The 22,233-nt window shown below is 40.7% G+C and overlaps 1 protein-coding gene across 6 annotated transcripts in view; it reads left to right on the forward strand.

Moving 5' to 3' along the window:
* Positions 1 to 15,618: 15,618 nt before the first annotated feature.
* SDK1 (sidekick cell adhesion molecule 1) overlaps positions 15,619 to 22,233 on the forward strand; it is a 385,946-nt gene continuing 379,331 nt past the window's right edge. Inside the window, exons 1-2 of one of the 6 annotated variants that reach the window (XM_063414764.1) lie at positions 15,619 to 15,734; positions 16,203 to 17,565. In XM_063414764.1, the coding sequence (XP_063270834.1) occupies positions 17,106 to 17,565 (460 nt within the window). In that variant the 5' untranslated portion in view covers positions 15,619 to 15,734; positions 16,203 to 17,105. Of the gene's footprint in view, positions 15,943 to 16,030; positions 17,566 to 22,233 lie in introns of those variants that run through there. The other 5 variants (XM_063414763.1, XM_063414762.1, XM_063414765.1 and 2 more) reach the window with 5 other exon arrangements.

Genomic DNA, 22,233 nt, shown 5'->3' on the forward strand with positions numbered 1-22,233 from the left:
AAAAATAAAAGGGGAAACTCAATGACAGAATGAACATTAAGCCTCATGGACTAGAAATGGGACTCAGATACTGGCAGGTACCCATAACTCACCTCAGGGCTTTAGCTTTTCTCAGTCTTCTGAAAATTAGCCTAAATTCAGTTCCTGTAAATCTGAAAAACCGAGTTTGTATAGCTCAGTGGAGACTTTGATTTCAGCTGCTTTGATTTAGCCCGCAAGATTCAATCTACACTGTGAACAGAGCAGTCCAGTAGGAAGGGACCTACAATTGTCCAGTCCAAGTGACACGCTGAGCACAGCCCAGCCAGACCTTCCCAGCGCAGCCACAGCTCCTGACTGCTGGGACTGCTCCTGCCTCCAGGCACAGGAGTTTCTCAGAGCTGCAATGGGAATTCCTGCAGACCAAGTGCTGTCCAGACAGACTCTGAGCATGTGTGATATTCACAAAATAAAGAAGAACGTGCATACAACTCGGGTTCATCTAAATCAATGTTACAAACATATTTTCATTGTAACTATGAACTTAATGCAGAGGTTCTTAATTTTAATTTTTGCCAGGGCGATGATGTTGTTTCTTTGCTGCAGCACTCTTAAGCAGCCTGAAGAACTCTACATATATTTTCCCCTCTGTTGGCATTCTTAAGTTTCCCTGAATGGCACTGAATTGCTGACAGAGCATTCAGTCTCTCTACTCTGCCTCCATGCCTCAAAGATCAATTTAAGCCCAAATATACTAATGCAATTTTCTAGCTTGGTAATTTTTGGGTTTCAAATAGCTATTACTTTTTCCTGACATAAACATATACCTATTTGTGTGGTTCTGAGGATGCTAATATGTATTCTCGAAACTGTTTTCTTCCAGGCTTAGTATTTTGTGTGTGGGGTAACAAAAACTGCTTAATTAATGTAATGAGAGTTTGCAAGGGATAGCTGAGAGCTGGTTGTGAAGAGGTTTGTCCTCACAGCAATTTGTATATAAGAACACCCATTAAACATATGGGTAGGGAAAAATCATAATGCTCTAGGCAAGGCTTTGCTGTGGAATAAAGATCCATCTCCTTCTGCACAGAAACACAATAGTTTTCTAACATCACAACATTCCAAGAGAGAATTGGAGCATATACTATTCAATTTTACAAAACTGTAGAATTGTGCACTTGAGACAGTCAAAACGGACAGCAAGATAGACAGATTTTTTATTCCAGCAAAATTATTTTGTGTTGATATTCTGTGTCCATGATGTATCCAAATAGCTGCCCTGGGGTAAGACCCCAGGGCAATCACGCTGTCAGGTTTAACATATATATTCTATGAAAACAACTTTAGTAAACAAATTAAAGATCATGGCTTCTTACAAAGAAGGTTATTCACTCTTTTGCTGGCAGTTCAGGAATTTTTTATCTCTAAAATAGCAGGTTGCCATCAGATATTTGGAGCATTAGTTTTATCTCATCACCAGCAGGATAAACTAAATAATGATCCTCAGCTTTAAATCCTTCTGGTGTCAATGTCTCAACAAATTCAAGACATATCAACTACCTGTCCTGTCAGAATGGTGGATGGAGTGCTGTCAACTTGTTGGAATAAACCATTCTGTGCACACAGATCCCGGAATGCAGTTTCAGGTTTACCTGAAACAAATAAAAAAATTTTGGTGAAATGAATACCTAACTTAGCAAATTGTAAATTGCAGGTCACAAAACCAGTACTTTCTTATTGTAGAGCATTTACATGCTCTTTATTCATTTGCATCTCAAAGGATTAAAGTTATTTTAGAGAAATAGTCCCTCAGCCTCTTAAGGTGCTGGATTCTGCTATTGTTCTGCCTAGCTGATACAACTCAGCTGGAAATAAAATGTAACTTACAAAAAGAATATTTTCATTTTTTGGCTGCTATAATTTTCCAACAACAAATATACAGCTGTACTGTATTTCTCTGGGCACTCAAAGGAGAACAACGACATGAATTGTAAGTGGGACGTAAGAATTTCCCAATACTAGGTGTTTGGGTTTTGCTGGTTATATAGATGGAAAAATACAGACAATGAATAGCAGTAAATTTTTGTTTTCTGGAACAAAACATGGAGCCAGCTTCCCAAAGCACTTGCCTTTCTCAGAGAAATGAGGAAACTGGAGCAAGAGCAGCCACATCCTGTAGGTTCAATGGACAGCAATGGTGCAGAGTCCTCAGTCATTTGGATGTTGTTATGGGAACTACAAAATCAGAGATCCAACAATTGCAGGCATCAGTAAAAAGCACCATTTTTCTCCAAATTCATTTTTGTTGGTCACTCTTTTCAACACTAAAAATCAATAGGTACTCGATAAAGAAGCTGCATCCATTCCTTTCCATGTGATGCAATTTATGGCTTAAATTTGACAATAGACAAATCTAAGACCTTATTTCCTTTTCTGTGTGATACTGTCAAAACATTTTAATTCTAGGCTTGAACACAACTTTCTAAATAACCTGTTCTGAAATGAGAATAGTCTATGTTAAAATGACAGTCTAGCAATTAAGGCATTACTCAACATCAATAAAATTACAAGGATCAGATCCTTAGTATGTCTATTTGAGGCATGAATTTGCATGAAGTGGAATAAAAGAAGCAACAGTGCAACCAAACTGCAGAACACAACTTTAAATGCATTCTTAAATACTGTGTAGCATTTAAGCCACAAAAATATAACCAAGTCTTATTCTGCAGCAATATCCAGTTTACAAATTAGTGCCCTATAAAATCAATTTACAGTAAGAGGCAGTCATAGTAAAACACAGGCAATATAGACTTTAATTAAAGTAAGACTCTAATGATGTCATCAGTAAACCACAGTTTGTGCTTTGTAAATAGCAATTACTCCAGAACTGCAGAATTATTAACTTAATCCTATTTATCTGCTCTTTGGTATAAAGTTTTCCTGTTTAAGCTGTGAGTTACAGTCCATCATGACTTTATACAGCATAAGCATAATAGGGAGATGTAAATTCAATCATACATGAAAAATAAATAGAGGCCAGTTTCTACTTCAGTCACGTTGGAAATATTGAGTAACTGATTGCACTATTCAAAACAGACAGAGTTAGCAGAATTCTTATTAATTGCTATTACCCTTAAACCAGTATTGATTCCAAATGCTTACACACATTGGCACACACCTATGGGTGAAAACTTCCTGATGTTCTGTGTGTGTGTTTGAACATGTGTACAAACTTCACACTTTGTTAATTTTGTGTTTAATTAATTCACAACTTGCAAACCCATATCTTGTAATTAAAGTTCTTTGTCATTAGAGACATACTGCTAAGACACTTCACAAATATGTCCAATTTCATCTGCAAAGAATGACAGTCTATAAGCAGCACATTAAGCAATTTGAAAATCACTTGGGAAAAAAATCAAAACTTAATTACAGAGCTCAAATTATTGAAATTGCTCATGCCAGTGTTAAAAAAAAATAAAACACAAACCCTTGAAATTCTCCAACAGCAACTATTGACCACTCGTGTAAAGCTAATCTAAGAAATACAATTTGTCTTGAGGCTTCTCTTAAGAAAGCAATAATTTAAAACTGTGCTGGTCCCCAATAAGTAAGGCTCCAAGACAATTTTGATCCATTGATGAATCCTTCCTAATATGTTCCCTGAGGTACAGTTTTCCTAAATCTATTAGACATTTACAGTCTTTCAGGATGTGCTGCCTGAGCTGCTCTATCACACTGTATTAACTTGACAAGGTAATGCAGAGCTATCTTTTATTTCCATGGAAAGAACTCAGGTTTGACCTTGGAACTACTAACAACAGTTTATTACCCCTAACCTTACTAGAGGGACATTCTGACATATTCCTGCAAATTATTACCCCAGACATATGGTACACATTAGGTGCATGGAGAAAGTTATATAGGGGGGTGATTTAGGGCAAGATCCCAGATCTACCAAAAATCACAATATTATTTCCACCTAATACCCAGATCTCCAAAGAAAGGCAAAACAAAACACAAGCAGTCCATGATGGTCTAGTAATTTATAAAGCACAGTTACCACAAAAACCCAACAATTCCCATTTGTTACTAAGTGACTTCTCTAGGCTCTCCATCAGCATGGAATCATGGTACTGACTCCTCTTGGAATCATAATGGATCTTGAACCCCAGATACAATTATTCCTCTTCCAGTATCCACACTCACATGTTTGTGGGGATAAAAGGAATGTCCAGACCCTTCTCCCCTGCTGTGCAGTGGCCTCTGGAAGAGTACCCTGAGTATTCCTGCACTGATAAAAAGATCCCAGCCACACTGAGCACAGTTGTAAACCCTCCCATGCAACAGATTTTGTGAGTTTATGCATCACAGTAAGCTTCCAGGAAAGAGTTATTTGTGCATTAATCTTCATCTTAATAACCCCTTTGCTCCAAATAAATTAGCTATACTTAGCTGTGTCACAAGACGTTATACTGCAATGTGCTGGAAGGAAAGCTGCTCTTCCATTTTTCTTTTTCAGAATTACTCTCCACTGCAATGTTTATCAGGGAGCCAATGCCAAATGTGACTATTCAGCACAGGGGCACAACTAAAACAAGGGCTCCTTTTCACCCTTTTGATATTTTTCTAGGGACAAATTTATGCACATTGCTTAAAAACATACCTTAAAATCACTAAACCCAGAATAATTCAAAATGCTTTGTAATAGCAAAATTTTACATCTGAGGTATTTCAAGCAGCAATTTAAGATGTATTGTTCTTTCTTTGTTCAGAGGCTTTGTAATCACTATTTTACAGCATTTTAGGATGCCTTTAAATGAGTTTTTGCCTAAATAATGAACGCTAAGTGACTGGAAGCCCCTGGGACTTGTTAGAGATCATGCAATAACAGCAAGCAAGGCACAATGTCTCCAACCAGCACACCAAGCTCTGCTCCAGGTGACATCCGCTGGAACCAGAAGTGTCTGCTTAAATTAAATCCTGCAGAGATGTTATCTGCTGCAAGTTAAGCATGTATGTATTACTGCTGTAATATATAGGATTTGTCCCTTGCCTGGAGTACATGTACTAAGTCCTTGCAGTATTAAGGCTTTATTTTGGATTTATATCATTATGACTAAGGGCAGAATTAGTCTCAGTATTATTATTTAGCACAGATGTATATAGTGAAAGGAGAAAGGCCACAGCTATAAAAGCTCTGCTTGATCTACTACAACTCCCTGAGACTTCAAACACCCATAGCAGGATTTAGACTCCATCCAGGTATCCAATTGATTAAAGCTACTAATTCTGTAAAAAATTAATTACAACTGAATGAAAGAACTCTCTGAACATATGGTTTTGAGATTTGCCAACATCCAAGGCCAATTTATTTCTTGTTAATCTATGTATGTAAGATGCCTGAGACAGTGTGTATATCTCCTTTTGAGAGGCTGGAGTCAAGAGTTGAGAAAGAAAATACAAGATGTGACATTGCTCAATGAATGCCCCACAGCAAAGTTTCTCTTGTCATATAAAAGAGGTGTGGAGACTCCAAACTCACTCTTTTTTTGCCATGAATTTTACAAATAAATGTAATTGGAAACTTTTTTAAGTATTTAATTGCAAATATCCTTCCTTGCTGGCTTTCTTCTTGTCACCAAAGCAACTAACACATTTTATTCTTGACAAGTCTCTCAGAATTTGGAACAATTTCTGGTGTTTTTGTTTTCTTTCTTGAACATTAGAGAAATTCTTTGGCTGCTGCCATGATCAACAAAGATCACTGGATTCAGGTGAAACCAAGAACAATCAACCACTGTGCAAAAGCAACTTCCTTCCCTGTCTTCTCCCTGAAACTACTGAAGAGACTTCCATGGATAATTTTATATTACTTTAGTCAGAAATTTACTTCAGCCTGTGAAGCAACTGTTTCTCTAAGGTTTGATGAAGTCATGGTTGTTTATATTGCAAACTCCCAAAAATTTCTAAAGCTAAATCATGTGCACAATTTTTTTTTTCTTTAGTTAGAATATTAACACAACTATTATTTCTATTGGAAATAATGAACATTAAGGAAAATATAATCGGGAATAGCAAAAAGTCTATTTACAGATTATTTTCTAAATAAGCAACATCTTCTGACAGAGAGGCCATTGCATGTCTAGGTAAAGTACGTCATGACCAGTTACCAACTGGAATGGTTTGAGTGCATGGATCAGGAAACTTAAGCTGCTGGACACTGGCAACAAATAAAACTAGTTGAACTCAATGGTGATTATTTCATTTCAGATGTTAAAAATCTCTCAGATTCCAAACTCCAGCACACTAGAGTTCATATTACTCAAGAACTATGACATCCACAAAGGGATTTATCAGTCTTCAGTTTATGTTCTCTAATTTCACACTTTTGGTTGCTTCAGCTGAGCTTTTTCAAGTATCACCATAGAGATACAAATTCACTGTTGACAACCTCTACTCTTATTTGTAGTCTGAAATGATTTAGCATCACTTTTCAACTGTGGACTTTTTTTTACATCCCAAAGCATGCTTTTCCTGACAGATGAAAGATTTCTCAGAATGTCATTCTTCAGGAAGGATACTAAATAATATCAGGCCTAAAAATAGATCTGAGCAAGTCCCCCCAACACACTTTTATTCCATGCACCTTTCATCCCAATGATTATTTTCTGAAGTTTGTTTCAGTTTATCATTACAATCTAAAGGGCTGAACATCACATAACCCTCTTGTTTTTAAAACCATAATCAGGCAAGACATTATAGCCAAACAAAGAACATTAAATGAAACAATGGGAGATTATCTGTCACGGCTGTGATGTCATCCACAGCACCAGCATTCCTGTTCAATATCTGTTTTCCATAAAAAACAGATCAATCAGCACTGATTGTTAATTTTGTTTCTAGTGTTTCCATCTTAAGCAGTCTGTTAAGTGCATGAGAACTGATCTTCAATTAATATGTCTGGGATTACTTGTGGCGTCATTAACTTTAAAATATTTACACAACATTGGGTTTTCTTTCCAGTCTTCTGGAAATTTTATTGCTAAAGAGACACTGACAGTTCACAGAACTTGTTTGGCAGTTGTTTTAAGAATCCAAGGTCTATCCAGGCATTATGTAATATAAAACAGTATTTGAATTATTTAAGCATTATAAATGTGAAGGTATTTTGCATTCATCTTGGTGACTATTTTAAAGTATTAATTTTGACTAGCAAAGAAATATATTGCTATTTCTCTACAAAATACACCACCTCCCATCACTTCCTTTAGCCATCTCAATTTCATAACTGAGTTCAGACGTGTGTGAATGAATCCAAGTTACAACTCAATACCGAAGTTAGTTTTTGTCCTTGTGAGGGGGCTTGAAAGGCTCCTCTATAAGTCTGTCGGAAAAAGCAATGATAAACATTCTCAGCAAAACAAAGTAGCTCTTATTGTCATCCTGCATGATCTGGAATCCACTACAGCTCTACAGGGAAAAAGAATGATAACAACACATGATTTCCTTTGGTTTTTTTCACCAGTAAAACCAGAAGTAGTGACACCAAATGTGTAGTGCTGCAGCAGTTACAGACATGCTGGATCAGAATTAAATTCCATCTCTAGTGAGATCCAGGCTGAGCTGAGCTTTACTTTGCTTCACTGTTCAGGTAACAGGAGTCCTGTTCTGCTCACCCAGTGCTTTACAGAGCAAGGCACCCACTCTGCAGTTTGCACCTTTTCCTCCTGGACCCGTGAGAGCCCTGGGGAGCTGCTCCCAAAGGGAGGCCATATTAGAGTCATCCTGGAATACTTAAAACATGAAGATATGCATATAAAATAAGGAATGAGATCAGATTTAAATACTAATTGAAGATTTATAGGTTTTTTTACAGTATATTCATTAAAAGAGCAAAGAGGCTGCAACCATTATTGTGTTGCAAATGCCACAGTTCAAAGTTCATAGTTTTCCTTATTTTGCTAAACTCATTACTAAAACAAAAATCTCCAATCTCTTGCTGTACTAAAACTCTGTATTAGTCAGATCATATGTATGTATAAGCCAGCTACAAGAGTCAGATCATATTATAGCTCACTAATAATTATTTTAAAGGTGGATTTATATTCATCCCATATAAGCAGAGTGGATTTTTTTCCATTCCTGTGAATTATTTACATCAGAAGTGTTGATTCATGAAGCTGAGGTTTCATCAAACTTGACCTATGCGAAATGCATGCACCTGATGGAGTTCTGTGAACTATTGATTCTGCTGCATCCATCTGTCTCACACTCACTGTGTGCCGAGGACTCTCTGAAGAGTAATGCTGGCATCTGTTTTAAGTATAAGCTTTCTAAATTACTGCATAGATGCATTACAGAGTAGTTAAGAAAAATCAATGGTTTCTATGTAAATAACCACAAAGCTTTCCTGCTTCCTTTAAAACATAAATTTCTTCAATAAAGATTGTTTTATTTTATTTTTACTCTAATATTTTTCCTTTACGTCAGCTATGCTGTCAAAGCCATCCTGATATTCTGCTGCTGTTTAAATTTATCACGGGTGTGAACTCCTTTATTGTGGGTGTTTTCTTCCAAGGAATATGCATTTCATATTGTCTGTATTACTGAAAAGTAATAGTGAAAAGTGAGATTTGGATTCAAGACCTTAGCACACGTTTAAATACATTTTCATTGCTTTCCTAAAAATGGAGCAAGGGTGTCACCCAAGTGGATCACTTAGAAAATATTTCAGATTAGCCTTTTAAAATAACATTTAATTGCTATGGAAATTAAGATAAAATGTCTGCAATTAGTATGCAGTCTTCCCTTCTGAGCACAGAGCAGCAATAATAACCTTGAGCTAAAGCTGTAAGAATGGTGAAATGTACTGTCCGTGCCCAAGCCTGGATTTCTATAAAATTAATTTCTGTTAGCAGAATCATGATAAGAGACCTGTGGAAAGGAAAGCTCTTCAGTGCTAATCTGAACTCTTGTCCTATCTTGAACAGATTCAAAGATATATTATAATTGCTTTTGATCATCTTAAAAAAAAAAAAAAAAGGAAAAGAAGAAGAAAAAGGAAAAAGAAAAACTCAGAAGAAAAGGAAGAATCACAGAAGTGAGAAGAAGCAGTCTTGAAAAAGCTGTGAAGCTCTGAGTAGATGCCAGTACAGTCAGTCAAGAGAAGGGCTGGGCTGATGAACACAAGGATGCAGCCAAGGAGAACCGTGATGACAAATAAATTATTTTGGCTGCTAAATATAAGAAACTGCTGGTCAGAATCTCTGCACAGATATCTAGAGAAAAATATTTTGGAACAACAATAATTTTATGCCAAAATAACAGTACTTGTAAAAACCATCTGGCAGAGCCACTCACATTAACCCTCTTACTTTATCTCCCTGAACCAACAGTCTGGTCCATTTTTAATTTTTGTAAACCAGAGTTTTGAGATCTAAAATTTATGTCTCAACTTCAGTCATCAATAAATATGGAAAATTCTTGGTTACACAAGTACAAAAGATTAATAGAGCCAAAATGTCCTTAAAAGACAGGCCATGGTCTCATTATGGCATAAAGGTATTTGCTGAAATCTCCACAGTGGCAGATTCTTCTGGATTTGAATCCTGATTTAAAATACTACTCATCAATATATATTCATGTCCTATGGAGGAAAAAATAGTATATAGCTAAGGTGGCCAATCCCTGCAAATAGCTTCTATTTATTTTTTAAAGCTCACTTTGTCATTTCATGACCTATTTATTTTTATATGATGGGCAAATTGTAGACTATGGCAGCAGCAACTTGGCTGAGATGTTCAGTTTTCTCCCCTTTAGTGAGTGGGACTGCTCAAGCCCTTGTGGTAATTGTTTTCATCCTTCTTGTTATCTGTTTATCACACTGGCATTTTGCTTTTAAAGCTTTTCCATTTGAGTCATGTCAATCAAATCAGAAAAATGCAGGGTTGTAATAATGAACGAACTCGTCACCTCTAGCACTTTGCATTTCTCAATTATAGGATCTCAAGAATATGCTATTTTCTGGAATATGATCTCCATGCATACATTTAACACTGTTCTTCACTGTAATGATGGAATCCCATCACAAAGTGTTCAACAGTGGTCTGTGCTTGTTTAAGACAACATGTTTATACTCCATCTGAAAATAACCCATACCCTTGATAAAAACAGTTTTCTGCACTGTTCAGGGACTGCAAGAAAGTAATTTAGGTCTTCATAATACATTTGTGAATAAGGATATGGAAACCAATAACCAGTTCACTAACGACTAAACTAGCACCCTCTCTGGGAGACATCATGGGCATATTACAGCATCTTAATCAGGAAATTCAGAAAATTGTAATGAACAGAAATCACAATGGATCTTGGGGTACAAGGACTTCAGTCCAGGATTTTGTGGGGTTTTTGGTTGCGGTTGGGTTTTCGTATAAAAGTTATTGAAAAATTAAAAACACCACAAAATCTAATCTCTTTTGAAAGTGTTAAACATTTTGTGTCCTACCTGAAACAAATCCTGCAGAGCAGTCCTTTTTACTGTTGTGAATGGATTTTGGTTTAGTTACCAGAAAAAGAAAAGGAATGGGATGAAAAAAGAATGCAAATAACACCACAATTCCTACGGTCTGATGTATTCTCTGGAAGTTGTCTGCCTAGTGTGATCAAGTGTAAGCTGATGCATTAATGCATTTCACTGGTAATATTCAGCTGCTAGTCAGTAGATTTCTTTTGTACTTACGGTTTCAGATTCTGCTTCATTTATTTTTTCCTGATCACCTAGAAAGTTGAGGAAGTCCCCAAGATGGCACTCCTAAGTACAAAGGTTAAGTTCAACGGAAACATTTAGTCTTTGTCCAAAGCCTGCCCCGGTATTTACGGGCAATTTCAGACAGTTCTCAAAGTGCTCAGGTCACTCGTGCCTGGGGCATCATCAGAATCATGAAAAGGTGATCCCGGCAACCCATGGCTGGGTAGCCAGACCCGCTGGTGTTTGAAGGCACAGACTTCTTAAGAGAAGATCTCTCTCTCCATTCTAGCCCAACTTGTCTGGAGTAGAATCATCAGAGCCCCTGTAGACTTCCTCTGGGAGGCTCTGAGAATGTTTTCAAACGTCTACATTTCAAAAACGCAGGACCTGTTGTCTTGATCCTTTATATTACTTTGCTAACGCTCTACTCCATAAAACACAGCAGGGCAACATGGCTGGGTCATTGTGAATTTCTTCTGATGGCTAAATGGGAAAGCCTATCGTTACCTTGGGATAATACAGGAGATGGGATAATTCAGAAACCACGTTAGCCCCTTGTCCTAACAGCACAGACATTGCTTCCATCAGCTTAACTCTATTTGAGCATAAATATAGCCATGCTACAGCTCTAGCAGGATCCTTCTCAGGCTCATAAAAGCCATGAAACATTTCAATATATTCATTCTGCCCTCAACTTCTACAGCCGTGCCTCAGAACTGCACCTCGCCTGCTCCCACACTCCTCAACACAATCATATTAAGCAGCAAGCGAAGGAATTTAACTCTAAATTTGCTTGCACTTCTGCATTTAAAATCAGACCGAAGAGGTACATAAATCTAATTCTAATTTCTTTTATGTAAATTCAAACCACATGGAGAAAACAAAAATTTGTCATTCTGTTTGTTTGGGGGCTTTATAATCTGACACCATATTAAGTTATTTAAGCCCAGTAAAATTTAATGGGAGTTATTCTTGTTCTTGCAACAGTGTTTGCTGCAGGAGATACTTCCAGAAGTGTGGTGAAATCATTGCCTAATGTCTCTCCTGAGACTTCCAGCATATAATGGGATACTTTTTCCTTCTCTTCCATGTTTTTTATTGACGTAGAAGCATATTTACTTGATAAAAGCAGAGCAGCTGGCTAGTGTCCCTCGGGAATATACCCTTGCTGGGGAAGATTTTAGCCCCCTCCCAAAAGTTCATTGAATCCAGGTTGATTTAATATGCTGAAATACATTCCCATTTGAAAGAAAGTTACTTTCTACTTGCAAAGTCATTGTTTTCTAAAGCGCTGTCCCTCTTGGGAGAAAAGGAAAGGCAATATAAAAACCCTCTGGGACTATCATGTGGTAGTCAATAAAATTGCTTGTTCTGAGTTTTGCATTTTAAGCCTTTGAGTGAAGGAAAATGGAAGTGTAGGAACAACCCATGGAACTGTTTTCAGGATACCAACAAGATCTATACCTTCTATCCAAGGAATTAAAAATAGTAATTGTTCTACACTGTTTATGATTAAGACCTTGCTAGAATATCAACTTTTATTTTGCCTGTTATAGTGTTCATATTGTTCTCCATTTAGTTTTCAAAGATTTTGGCAAACACTTTTGCTTTACCAGTTAAATTTTCCAGGTGGAAAAGTGGAAGTCATCATCAAAGAGAGTGTGCTGGTGAAAACCACCACACAAAAAAATCACTGATTCATTTTGGTGGGGGGTTTTTTGTTGTTTTTTGGTTGGTTGGTTTGTTTTTTGGGTTTTTTTTTGTTTGTTTTTGGTTTTGTTTTTGGTTTTGTTTTTGTTTCTTAATAGAAGAGAATGCAGTATAATTATTTGGCTTACAGGACTAAAATAGCCAAACAAACCATAGCAATTACCTGGCTAAAAACCAACACATTTATCATAATCTAGACCCCAGTTTGGTAGCACCCATCAATGACTGCAAGAACCAGAGACTGCATGAGGAGATACAGCAGATGCCAACAACCTGCTGCAGTGCTCAAAAACAAACAAAAATCGAACAACACCGACAGACAAACAAACAAAACCTTAAAAAGCATTTAAAATTATCTGCATATGGGAACGCTCCATCTGTAGGAGTTCAGCTAACTCCAAATGCTAAAGAGTCAATAAACTGTATCCAGAAGATATAAAGTATTGTAAAGAAACACTGGTGAGATTTTCCTGTGGAAGTAGTTCCACCATTCCACTTCTTGGTTAGAAGGCTGCCTTTCCTTACATGGCCTGTCTTGAGTACTGGAGCCTTTTCTTCCTTTCTCTTTTATCTCATTATCTCACCGCATTTACACCTCATTTCAAAACACAACAGTCATTGATAAAAAGACTTTTGACCTTCTTTTTTTCCACCTTTAAATAAAACCAACTACATTGCTTCTTTTGTCCCTGTGTTTACTATTAAAATTCCTGAAAACTCATCCCGTCCTTTTTTTTTCTGTCTTTGTGACCATCAGATTTGTTGTTTCTGCTTTTTCAGGTGGGAGAGCTGTTCTCCTACCAGTATTCCTGCTATATGTTTAAGTGATACATGCATGCAAGATGGAGAAGTGGTAAAAAACTTTCACTAATCTAGATAACAAGATATCAGGTAATTTTTTCAGGTATGACCACTATTAAGTATGTTTACTGTAACCGAGATAAATAGAAAAAAAACCCAACCATGAATATTGTTCTCTTAGACGTGTGCTCATTGTTAAAAATAAGGAAATAATAAATTGCAAGCATTTCACCCAAAACGTCGAGTATAAAAGACACAACTATATTTAAATAAGAAAGCAAGGCCTGAGCGCTGAAAATAGGTTACTTTCCTATGTTTCTGATTGTAGGTTACTTTCGGATGCTTATGTTTGCATGCTGAACAGATTTAAAGGGCTACAAAGAGAACGTGTGAATTTCCAAGTGAAATAAACTTCCATTGAAACTGACCGATGTTACACAAGAGCATTTCTCCTTTGCAGCGCCTTGGTTTCAGAGTCTGCCAATGACTCTTTCAGAGGACTTTTCACAATGCCATCATAACCACTGCAAACTGCCTCTCTTAGAACTTATGAGGAAGCAGAGGGGTCTCCCTTAGATATCCAAATTAATTTGAAATCTTACACTGAAATTTCTGTGAGCAGCCATACGCTCCTTTGTTAACAGTGCTTAAAAAAATACCAAAACAAAACTGCCTAACACACAATTAATTTTTTTCCACTTCCAGTTAAGGCAATTCAGTCCCACCCAAAATTACTGGTTAAATAAAAAGGGTGGTTTTTTTTCAGGCTACAGTAAAATAACTACCATTAATGGTGCAATGGGAGTTACAAACAGATTGTTACTTCCTTGAGGTCAGTTCTGAACACAATCTGGGTTCAGTTTGCATTGTTCTCAAAACGGACGTATTGCAGGGAAAATCATGAGCACCGAGTCCTGATATGTGTAGATAATTATTAATGCGGTCTACACACAAAAAAAGGAAAGTGTGACGTGAGAGGCACAACAGAATCGCTATTTACACTCTGTTAACCACAAGGAAGAGGCGGCTCGTATCATACCAGGAAAAGGTGCCACAATGAAGATTTGAGTACAGCAACTTCTTGAACACAGGAACAAGCTGGCACACAGAGGGATAAAGGGTGGGCAGACAAGAGATGTCATAAAACTTAATAACCTTTTGGATACTAGAAGCAGCAGGGACCGGCGTAGGAGGTTATCTGGCACACAGATGTACCTGGGAGATACAAAGGGAGGGTCAGGAGGAAAAGCTGTCCTGCACCTCTGGATGCTGAGAGGCAGGTATTGGGCACAGGAGACACTGCCAGGGAACCAGGGAAAGCCTTCCCCTGCGCTGGGATGCAAACTGTGAAGCTGCTTTACCTTCTTGTATGCTGTAAAATAGCAAAGGCTCGAGAAAAAGGTGCTTTCTTGGGTAACACACCTCTGTCAGACACCATCACTGTTAATAACAGGGGAAAATAACCTTGTGTTTGACGTGACAATGCACAGTGTTTGCTGCACGGCCCCAGCATCACACACCTCCTGCCAGAAAGGCAGAAGGAGCAGGAGCCAACCTCCAACTTTGGCTCTGCCAACCCGCAGCCCTCGCTCCCCTCCACGGGGCACAACCGCGCCGCGCTCAGGAAGGCGGCAGCACCGCACAGCCCAGCGAGCAGGGACGGGGTTAACTCGCACCTCGGGGCTCCCTTGGCTCCGTCTCCACATTCCTGCCGCTCGCCCTCCGGCGCACGGGAAGCGCGGCGGCCGCGGGGCGCGCCCGGGAGGCGGCGGCGGCGGCGGCCCGGCCTGTCCGGGCGGGCCCGGCGTGTCCCCGCCCGCGGCACCGCCGAGCGGGCATAGGGGGCGCTGCTAGCGCGGGGACGCGGCGGCGGAGAGCCCCGCCGGGACCGCGGGGATGGGGATGGGGATGGGGACGGGAATGGGGACAAACAAGGGGGACAAACAAGGGGGACAAACAACGGGGACAAACAACGGGGACAAACAAGGGGGACAAACAACGGGGACAAACAAGGGGGACAGAGGGCGGGGAGCGCGGGCCGCGTCCCCTCAGGCCAGCGCGCGCTGCGGCGCGGAGGGGGCAGAGGGGGGCGCGAGACACAGCGCCGCGCGCGCCTCTGCGCGGCCCCTGCGCGCTCGCGCAGCCCGCCCCGCTCGCGCGCCCAGTGCGCGCGCCGGCCGCAGGGAGCGCAGGTCCGCCTGAGGGGACGGGGACGGCGGTGTTTGTGTCCCCCCCCCTCCCGCGTATTTCAGCGCGGAATCTGCCCTGAAATACGCCCCCCATCCCCGCACCGCCCAGTCCCGACAGTGGCACACACGTACAGATACACACGCGTACAGATAAACACACGCGCACACAGATCCCCTCAGCCCCGCGCAGGATGCGCACCCCCCGCGCCCTCCCCAGCCCAGACACGGCCCCGCTGGCGAGGTGTAGGTCAGGGGAAGGTGGGCTGAGGCGCTGTGGGCGGGAGAGCCGTGCGGGGAGCCGGGAGGTGAGCCAGCAGCGCCGCTGCCGGTTCGGAGGGAGCTGAGGGGGAGCCGGGACGCGGGGCGGGGACGCCGAGGTGGGCGCGGGGGGATGGCGGCGGAGCCGGGCAGGGTCGCGCCGCGCCGCCGCCGCAGGCGATGAGAAAAGTTGAGGCGGCTTTCGGGGGCGGGAGCGAGCTGGCGAGGCTCGTGTTTGATCAACTTCGAGCTTAGGTGCTTTGTTTTTAACTCGCCTTTATCCTGGGTGCACTTCTTTTATAACTACTCCTATTCTTTCCTTTCTTTTAACAAGGTGGGGGGAGGGAATCTCTCACGAAAGTTTTCCCTTCACGGAAGGCGGGACTGAAACAATACCCGATGCATTGTTCAGATCTAAAACCTCCAGTGCTTGCTTTCATTTTTTTTTTTTTCGGTTGGGTTTTATTGCCGCCGCTGCCGCTGTTGTGATCGCGCTTTCCCCCTTGTGTTTACAGCGCCTGTGAGGGAGAGACGCTCGGAGGAAGGACCGGGATCCCTGGGCTGCATCAGCGCCGAGAGCAGGAGCCCGGCTCGGCAGAGCTGCCAGGATTTCACCTTGTTGCTGGTTGTTTCGGGAGATTTTCGCTCCCCCCCGCCCCGGACACTGTCCAGCTGAAGGTTTGCTTCCTTGCTGCGTCCATAGCCGGCCAGAGAAAAAGCGCTTTCCCTGTCAGGGGTGATTTTTGTCGTGGTCTCTCTGCAAGGAAGGGATCGGCACCAGCCTTCGAGGAGGGAGACAGGATCAACTGAGGTTTTCCCTACCTCCGGCTGAACGTGAGGAGTTCAAGTGACACCGGCACTGGCCTGTGGCTGACTGCACAGCGAGCTGGAATCACAGCCAGAGCTGCTCGATTTACCTGCTCGAGGACCCTTCAAACCCTTCTATTGACGGTAGAGATTTGTATTCCAAGGGAAATCGGATTAATATAAACTATGCAGAGCTTTGCGGGGATATCGGGAGACTACTCTGTCTGCATGGCTAATCTTGAAATTGTCTGAAATAAATCCTTAGCGCAAGGAATAGCAAGGTACTTTCAATTAGTTTTTTTTCCTTGTCGCTTTTTACCCCCCCCCTTCTACGAGAATTTAACACTTTCATCTGTGGGTTTTTACAGGAGAATGGGACACATGCTGGAGAACACACCACGCTCCATAAAAATGAAGGGGGTAACAATTTCCGTCACTGTTGCGGTATAAAAGGTTCTCTTTGGATTGTCTGCTGGTGGCTGCTAAGATGGATCAGTTTCTCCCTGTTCCTGTTTGCGATGTGCTGAAGGATCCGGATTTACTGAAATACTGCCGCCCATGAACTCACTCCCTCCGTGCTGAACGCATCGGATGTGACAGCGCAGAGAAACATGTGTTTCACATTTCTGACCGGTTGTTTTGGTGCAATCAATACCTCCACAAGAAACATTGACTTAGGTGGCGACTGTCATAGCGGGAGGCACACGGAGCGCTGCTCCCGGCTTGCAGGCGGAGCGAGCACAAATCAAAGAGCCCGCCGAGCCCGGCGAGTGGGGGCTTCGCTTCCCCCCGGAGCGCGGGGCTCGGGCTCCCGGCCCTCCGCAGAGCGCCCGGCCCGCGGGCGCGGAATGAGCCATGACCAAAGCCCCGGCAGGAGTGGCAGCCAGTCGGATCGCGTGGGGATCAGTGAGGCAATGCCGCTTGAAAGAAAGGTGGATCGCGAAATTATTGCCCGAAGGAATAGCAGGCGAGGCGGAATGATGATAAAGTTAAACTTCTGTTTCATCTTCTGTCGGGGATGGTGGGCGTTTCTGTTGCTTCAGCTCCACATGTTGCAAGCACTGGCACAAGGTAGGGCTAGAGATATTTTTGTTTATAGAAATGCTGCATCTGCCTTCTGAGAGGAAGGGAATCTTGCTCGGGTACAGAGAAACCCTTTTACTTTTATCCTTATCAGAGATACACTGCAGAATTCGCACTGAGCTGATTCATGAAGGAATGGTCGTTTCTTACACACAATCGTTTCTTTATGGAGCAGGGATTTGCAAACTGTACCTACGTGTCTCTCCCTTTCTAGTCCTATCCTTACCCTATCCCAGCCTCCCACGGAGACTCACAATCCCTATCAGCACTAAACCTGCTTTTTAAATTTACTTAAATGCATCCGAGCTGTTTTTTTCAGGCAGCAAAAGAGTTAACTGCTGGTTTTGTGTGTGTGTGTGTGTGTCTGTGTGTGTGTGTTTAAAACCACTGTGCTCTGAGATAAGTTATTAGGAGAAGGGGAGTCATAAATCCTCCGACTAGAACTAAACCAGGCATGTAAAAGGAATTCTTTAAACATATGAGCACTATTCTGTGTGAGCCTCGGTCTCAGCATTGTTCATTTCTTTTGGATCGCCAAGTAACATTTACCCGAGACAAAAACTGCAATTGATTCGTATCTGAGCATTTCCACATCAGAGATCCTTGCAGTCAAATGAGTCACTTGTAAACGAAGGGTCAGACTCGACCAATAGACTTTAAATACCAAGTGTCAGTCACTTTGCATGTAAATTCCCTTCTCAAAAAAATTGCCAAATGTAGCCTAATTCTTAATAATCCTTTGACAGAGTAAACAATAAATGGCAGGCAGAAGCATTACAGTTGGCTGCGCCAAATAACACGCTGAACAAACGCAGCTTTCACTTTCTTTGCTGGGCTGAGTTTTATTGCTGTGTGCATTGTCTGGCTGAAGTGGGGTGTGCTGGACAATGCAGAACTGTATCGTGTGGGACCAGGAGTGAGTTATTAAAAGCGGAAGTTATACCCCATGAAGGGGAATAGTCTTTGTGTTTTAGCTCTTTGTTTTCAAGTATTTCACGGTGCATTCAGTTGTAATAAGTGGATGGGGCTCGTGTGTTGAGGAAGAGGGGTTGGAAGCCAAGTCTGCTGTAGTTTGTCTGCTCTGGGTTTACTGCTGCATCCTCGGAAAGTTTGGAGCCGCAGGATACAGAAGAGATTTAATCCAATGTTTTATATGGACTCCACCCTCATAAACCTTTCTCAGTGCTTTGTTTATGCTGTCACTGCTATTCCCAAATTACTTCTGCTGAGGCCTGCAAGCCCTAACAGGGCATTGTTATCCTGAAAAAAGCCATACCTGACATAATTATCTCTGCAAATTAAAATTCACGTCACTTTTTGCTTTTTTTCTTTTGGTAATTGTTGTTGATAGGTGCCAATATGATGCTTCATGCTGGCAGATTAATGCTGATGATTCTTGCTGTTTACATTAAAAATGAAAAAAAAATCACAAAAGGTAGTTTTAAGTGCCAGGGATTCAGGAATCATTTTAGATGCCATGTAAAGCAGTTTTTCTATGGTTAGTAGTAAACTAGCCATCTTAACTGGATTTAAAGTGAATTGAAACTTTTGTTTAGCATATAGTAGAGCATAATTTTTCAATAGTTTATTTCAGATTACTCAGCATTTGCAGCAGTATCAATTTCAGGTACAGGATATCTCAGGGATTTATGCAGTGTATACAAACTATCCCCCGAAGAAGTCCTTACACCAAGTTAGTTTTAAGTAACTAAGAGTATTTAAGTCAAGGAGGGGAAGGGAAGAGAGTAAGACATATTATTTCTAAAAAATATTGGTGCAGATAAAGGTATGAAGTGTAGAAGACTTGAAACAATGAAAGATAAAACAATTATGTAATGCAGAAACAAAAGACATTTTAAATTTTATATAATGCTGAAGATTACAGTTAGTCCTTAAAAGAATTATTTGACACATAAGCCAGTGTGGAGGTCTTGATGTAGTGGGCTTTTATTGAAATTTCACAAAATTTGTATTAATTTCTAACTTACAGTCCTTTTTGCACTCTGAATTCTAATGGATTCTAAGACATCCATCATTTCTATGCAAAAATTTACTTTAGAGAGAAGATGACAATTTCTATAAAAGTCCTTCATGAAAATGGAAAGTCTGCTACAGCCACAGAAGTTTCTAATGGAATGATTTGGTCATATGCATGAGAGAATTACACGACTTCAATCTTTTTATAAGATTAAAAAATGAACATTCCAAATATATGGGCCATGGCTCTTTTGAATGAATCATAATACAATGCTATAACCAGCTAATGTTTCCATAATAACTATCCCAGCATTAAAGACACAAGAAGTATTTCAGGCATACTGAAATTCAGATTCTTCATTCCCAGGAAACAGATCAGGTAAAGTTGTTGAGATCAAGTATCTCACAGTTCGAGGCGAATGGAAGAAATGAGTTTCAGCTGCAACAGGTTGGTGGAGTATTCTCCAAACTTGAATGATCATCCATGTGAAAGCTGATCTAGTGGTGAACTGCAGACAAAACCACTTGTAAATTCATTTTGTGCTTAGCTCTTCAGCTGTTCTGTCTTCTGATAGTTGCGTTACCTATTTCAATATAAAATTTATCTGCTTCCTTTTTCCTTTTTAAAGTGAGTTTAATTAGTCTAGAATGTTCACTGGGTTGTGGTCCTGAGTAATAAAGGATTCTCTTCCAACCTTAGCTGTTGTGCAGACCTTCTCACTTCTCCGGGAGTGACTTTCCATGTACAGAAGACAAAGGCTGTGGCCTGGCCCAGGCTGGGAATGGAGCTGCCACTCCTGTGATGGATGGGGCTCTGCACAGGGCCCCCTCACACTTGGGGATGTCTGCACTGGCACATCCCAGAAAAATGGACCTGTAAGAGTCCCCAAAGTGTTGCACTTCCCTTTGTTTACGCAGCTCTCTCTGCCTGCTGGCCTCTGCCACCAGCCCTCTTTTCGCGGCGTTTTTGTTAAATGATGTGCGAGATGCTAGTTAGCCTCAAGTCATCGTGTGTCATCAAATAGTGATGAGATGCTAATTGATAATCACTATAATTATCAAATTAGACTTTTCGAGGTGATGGGAGGAGTGAATCATTTGGCCCCAGTCCTGCCTACCGTACTTGGAGGAACATCCTCCTGCAGAGACGTCTGGCTCAGGGGTCTGCATGCCTGGGCAGAGTCCTGGGAATACACAGAGCTCCTGCAGCACTGGGATTTATTCCTTATGTATGAGATTAACAAACACTGATGCCTACTGAGGTACAAAATGTTTACTAAACTAGCGGAATATTTGTATGGAAATAGAAAAATCCTGCTTATTTAAATAGGTTGGAAGTTGCTGGAGGCTACTCTACATGCATCTGAATGGATTTAAGTATCTTCCCAATGTCTGTCTTTTGTTGAGGAATGAAAGAATACTTTAAAATATATTTCGTCGGATTGGTGGCTGTTGTTCAGAAAGATTTTAGAACAGATAAAAGCAGAGCAAAGCTTTAAGCTTCTCCAGCAGGAGCCTGGTATCCTTAAATATTAAGAAAGAGAAGTTTGTCTGATTTTTCTCAGTTTCATGGCAATGGAAGTGTAATCTTTTGATGCTACTTAATCAAATCCGTATTCAGAATTCTACAAATACCTGAATGTACATTTAAGGTGGTACTGATATGAATTATGCTTTGAAAGAAGCCATGACCTGGTAGATAGATGAAAATGTTTCTGGGGCCCAACTTCCTTAATTCAAGTATTTGATCTGGTATATTATAAATATGCTGAGTGTAAGAAGCCTTTTCAAGCAAATTTCAAACTGCATTAGGTGCATAGAGTACTTGGTTGTTAGAAGGATGGAGAGATGGTAAAATGTTGGGGCAATACCTACTGGAGAGTGAAAAACATGTTGAATTAAATGTAGAAGGATCCATTTCTAATTCCAAAAGACTCTGTTACTGTTTATTGGAAACTCAAGATTTTGTATTGGGTTTGCCTTTTGTGCTTCTTTTCTTTAGACAAGCATTTAGAGTATGTGCTAGTTTTTAAGCATTTGAAATTTTTGTGTATATAATTATAATAATTAAACAATTGATTTGGAGGAGTAGATCCAGGGCCTGTCTAAGTAGAACTGGGGTGGAGATAGTTGGCATTTTCTGTGGCCAGGCCATGTGACTTCTCTCTCTACTGTGGTAACTCTTGGTTTGCTTTAGTATGTTTATGTTTTGCTGGAAAAGTACCTATTCTTTAGACTTCTTACAGCAAGTTCAAAGAGCTGTGAACACATAATATTAACATTCCAAGAGCAGTGTTTCAGATGATTCCTTGAGAGTGCAGTCTAAAGGTCCTGTTGGAGCTGAAGGGAGCCCATAAGTGATGGGTGTTTTATTATCATTGTGTTCATGCACTGCCAGGAGATGCTCAGAGCAGGAATGACCTGGGTGTGGAGAAAGGCTGTGGCAGTTCTGCTCTGAGGCTTTCACTTCACTTAAGAAGAACAGAAAGCAAATCTGTGTCCTTGAAAAGTTGTTCTGGAAGGTTCTGCCACCTCTGTGCATAGCCATGTATTTTGAATAATGAAGGCAAATGTCTAATATTTTAAAGATTGCTTAAACAAACTACAGAAATACTAAAAAACAATCTCAAAGTGAATTATCAGAAAGCAAGTGAAGGGATTGGGCTTTTGTAGATCTGA

The sequence above is a fragment of the Prinia subflava genome, chromosome 17 (genome assembly GCF_021018805.1).
Source record: "Prinia subflava isolate CZ2003 ecotype Zambia chromosome 17, Cam_Psub_1.2, whole genome shotgun sequence".
Lineage (NCBI taxonomy): Eukaryota > Metazoa > Chordata > Aves > Passeriformes > Cisticolidae > Prinia > Prinia subflava.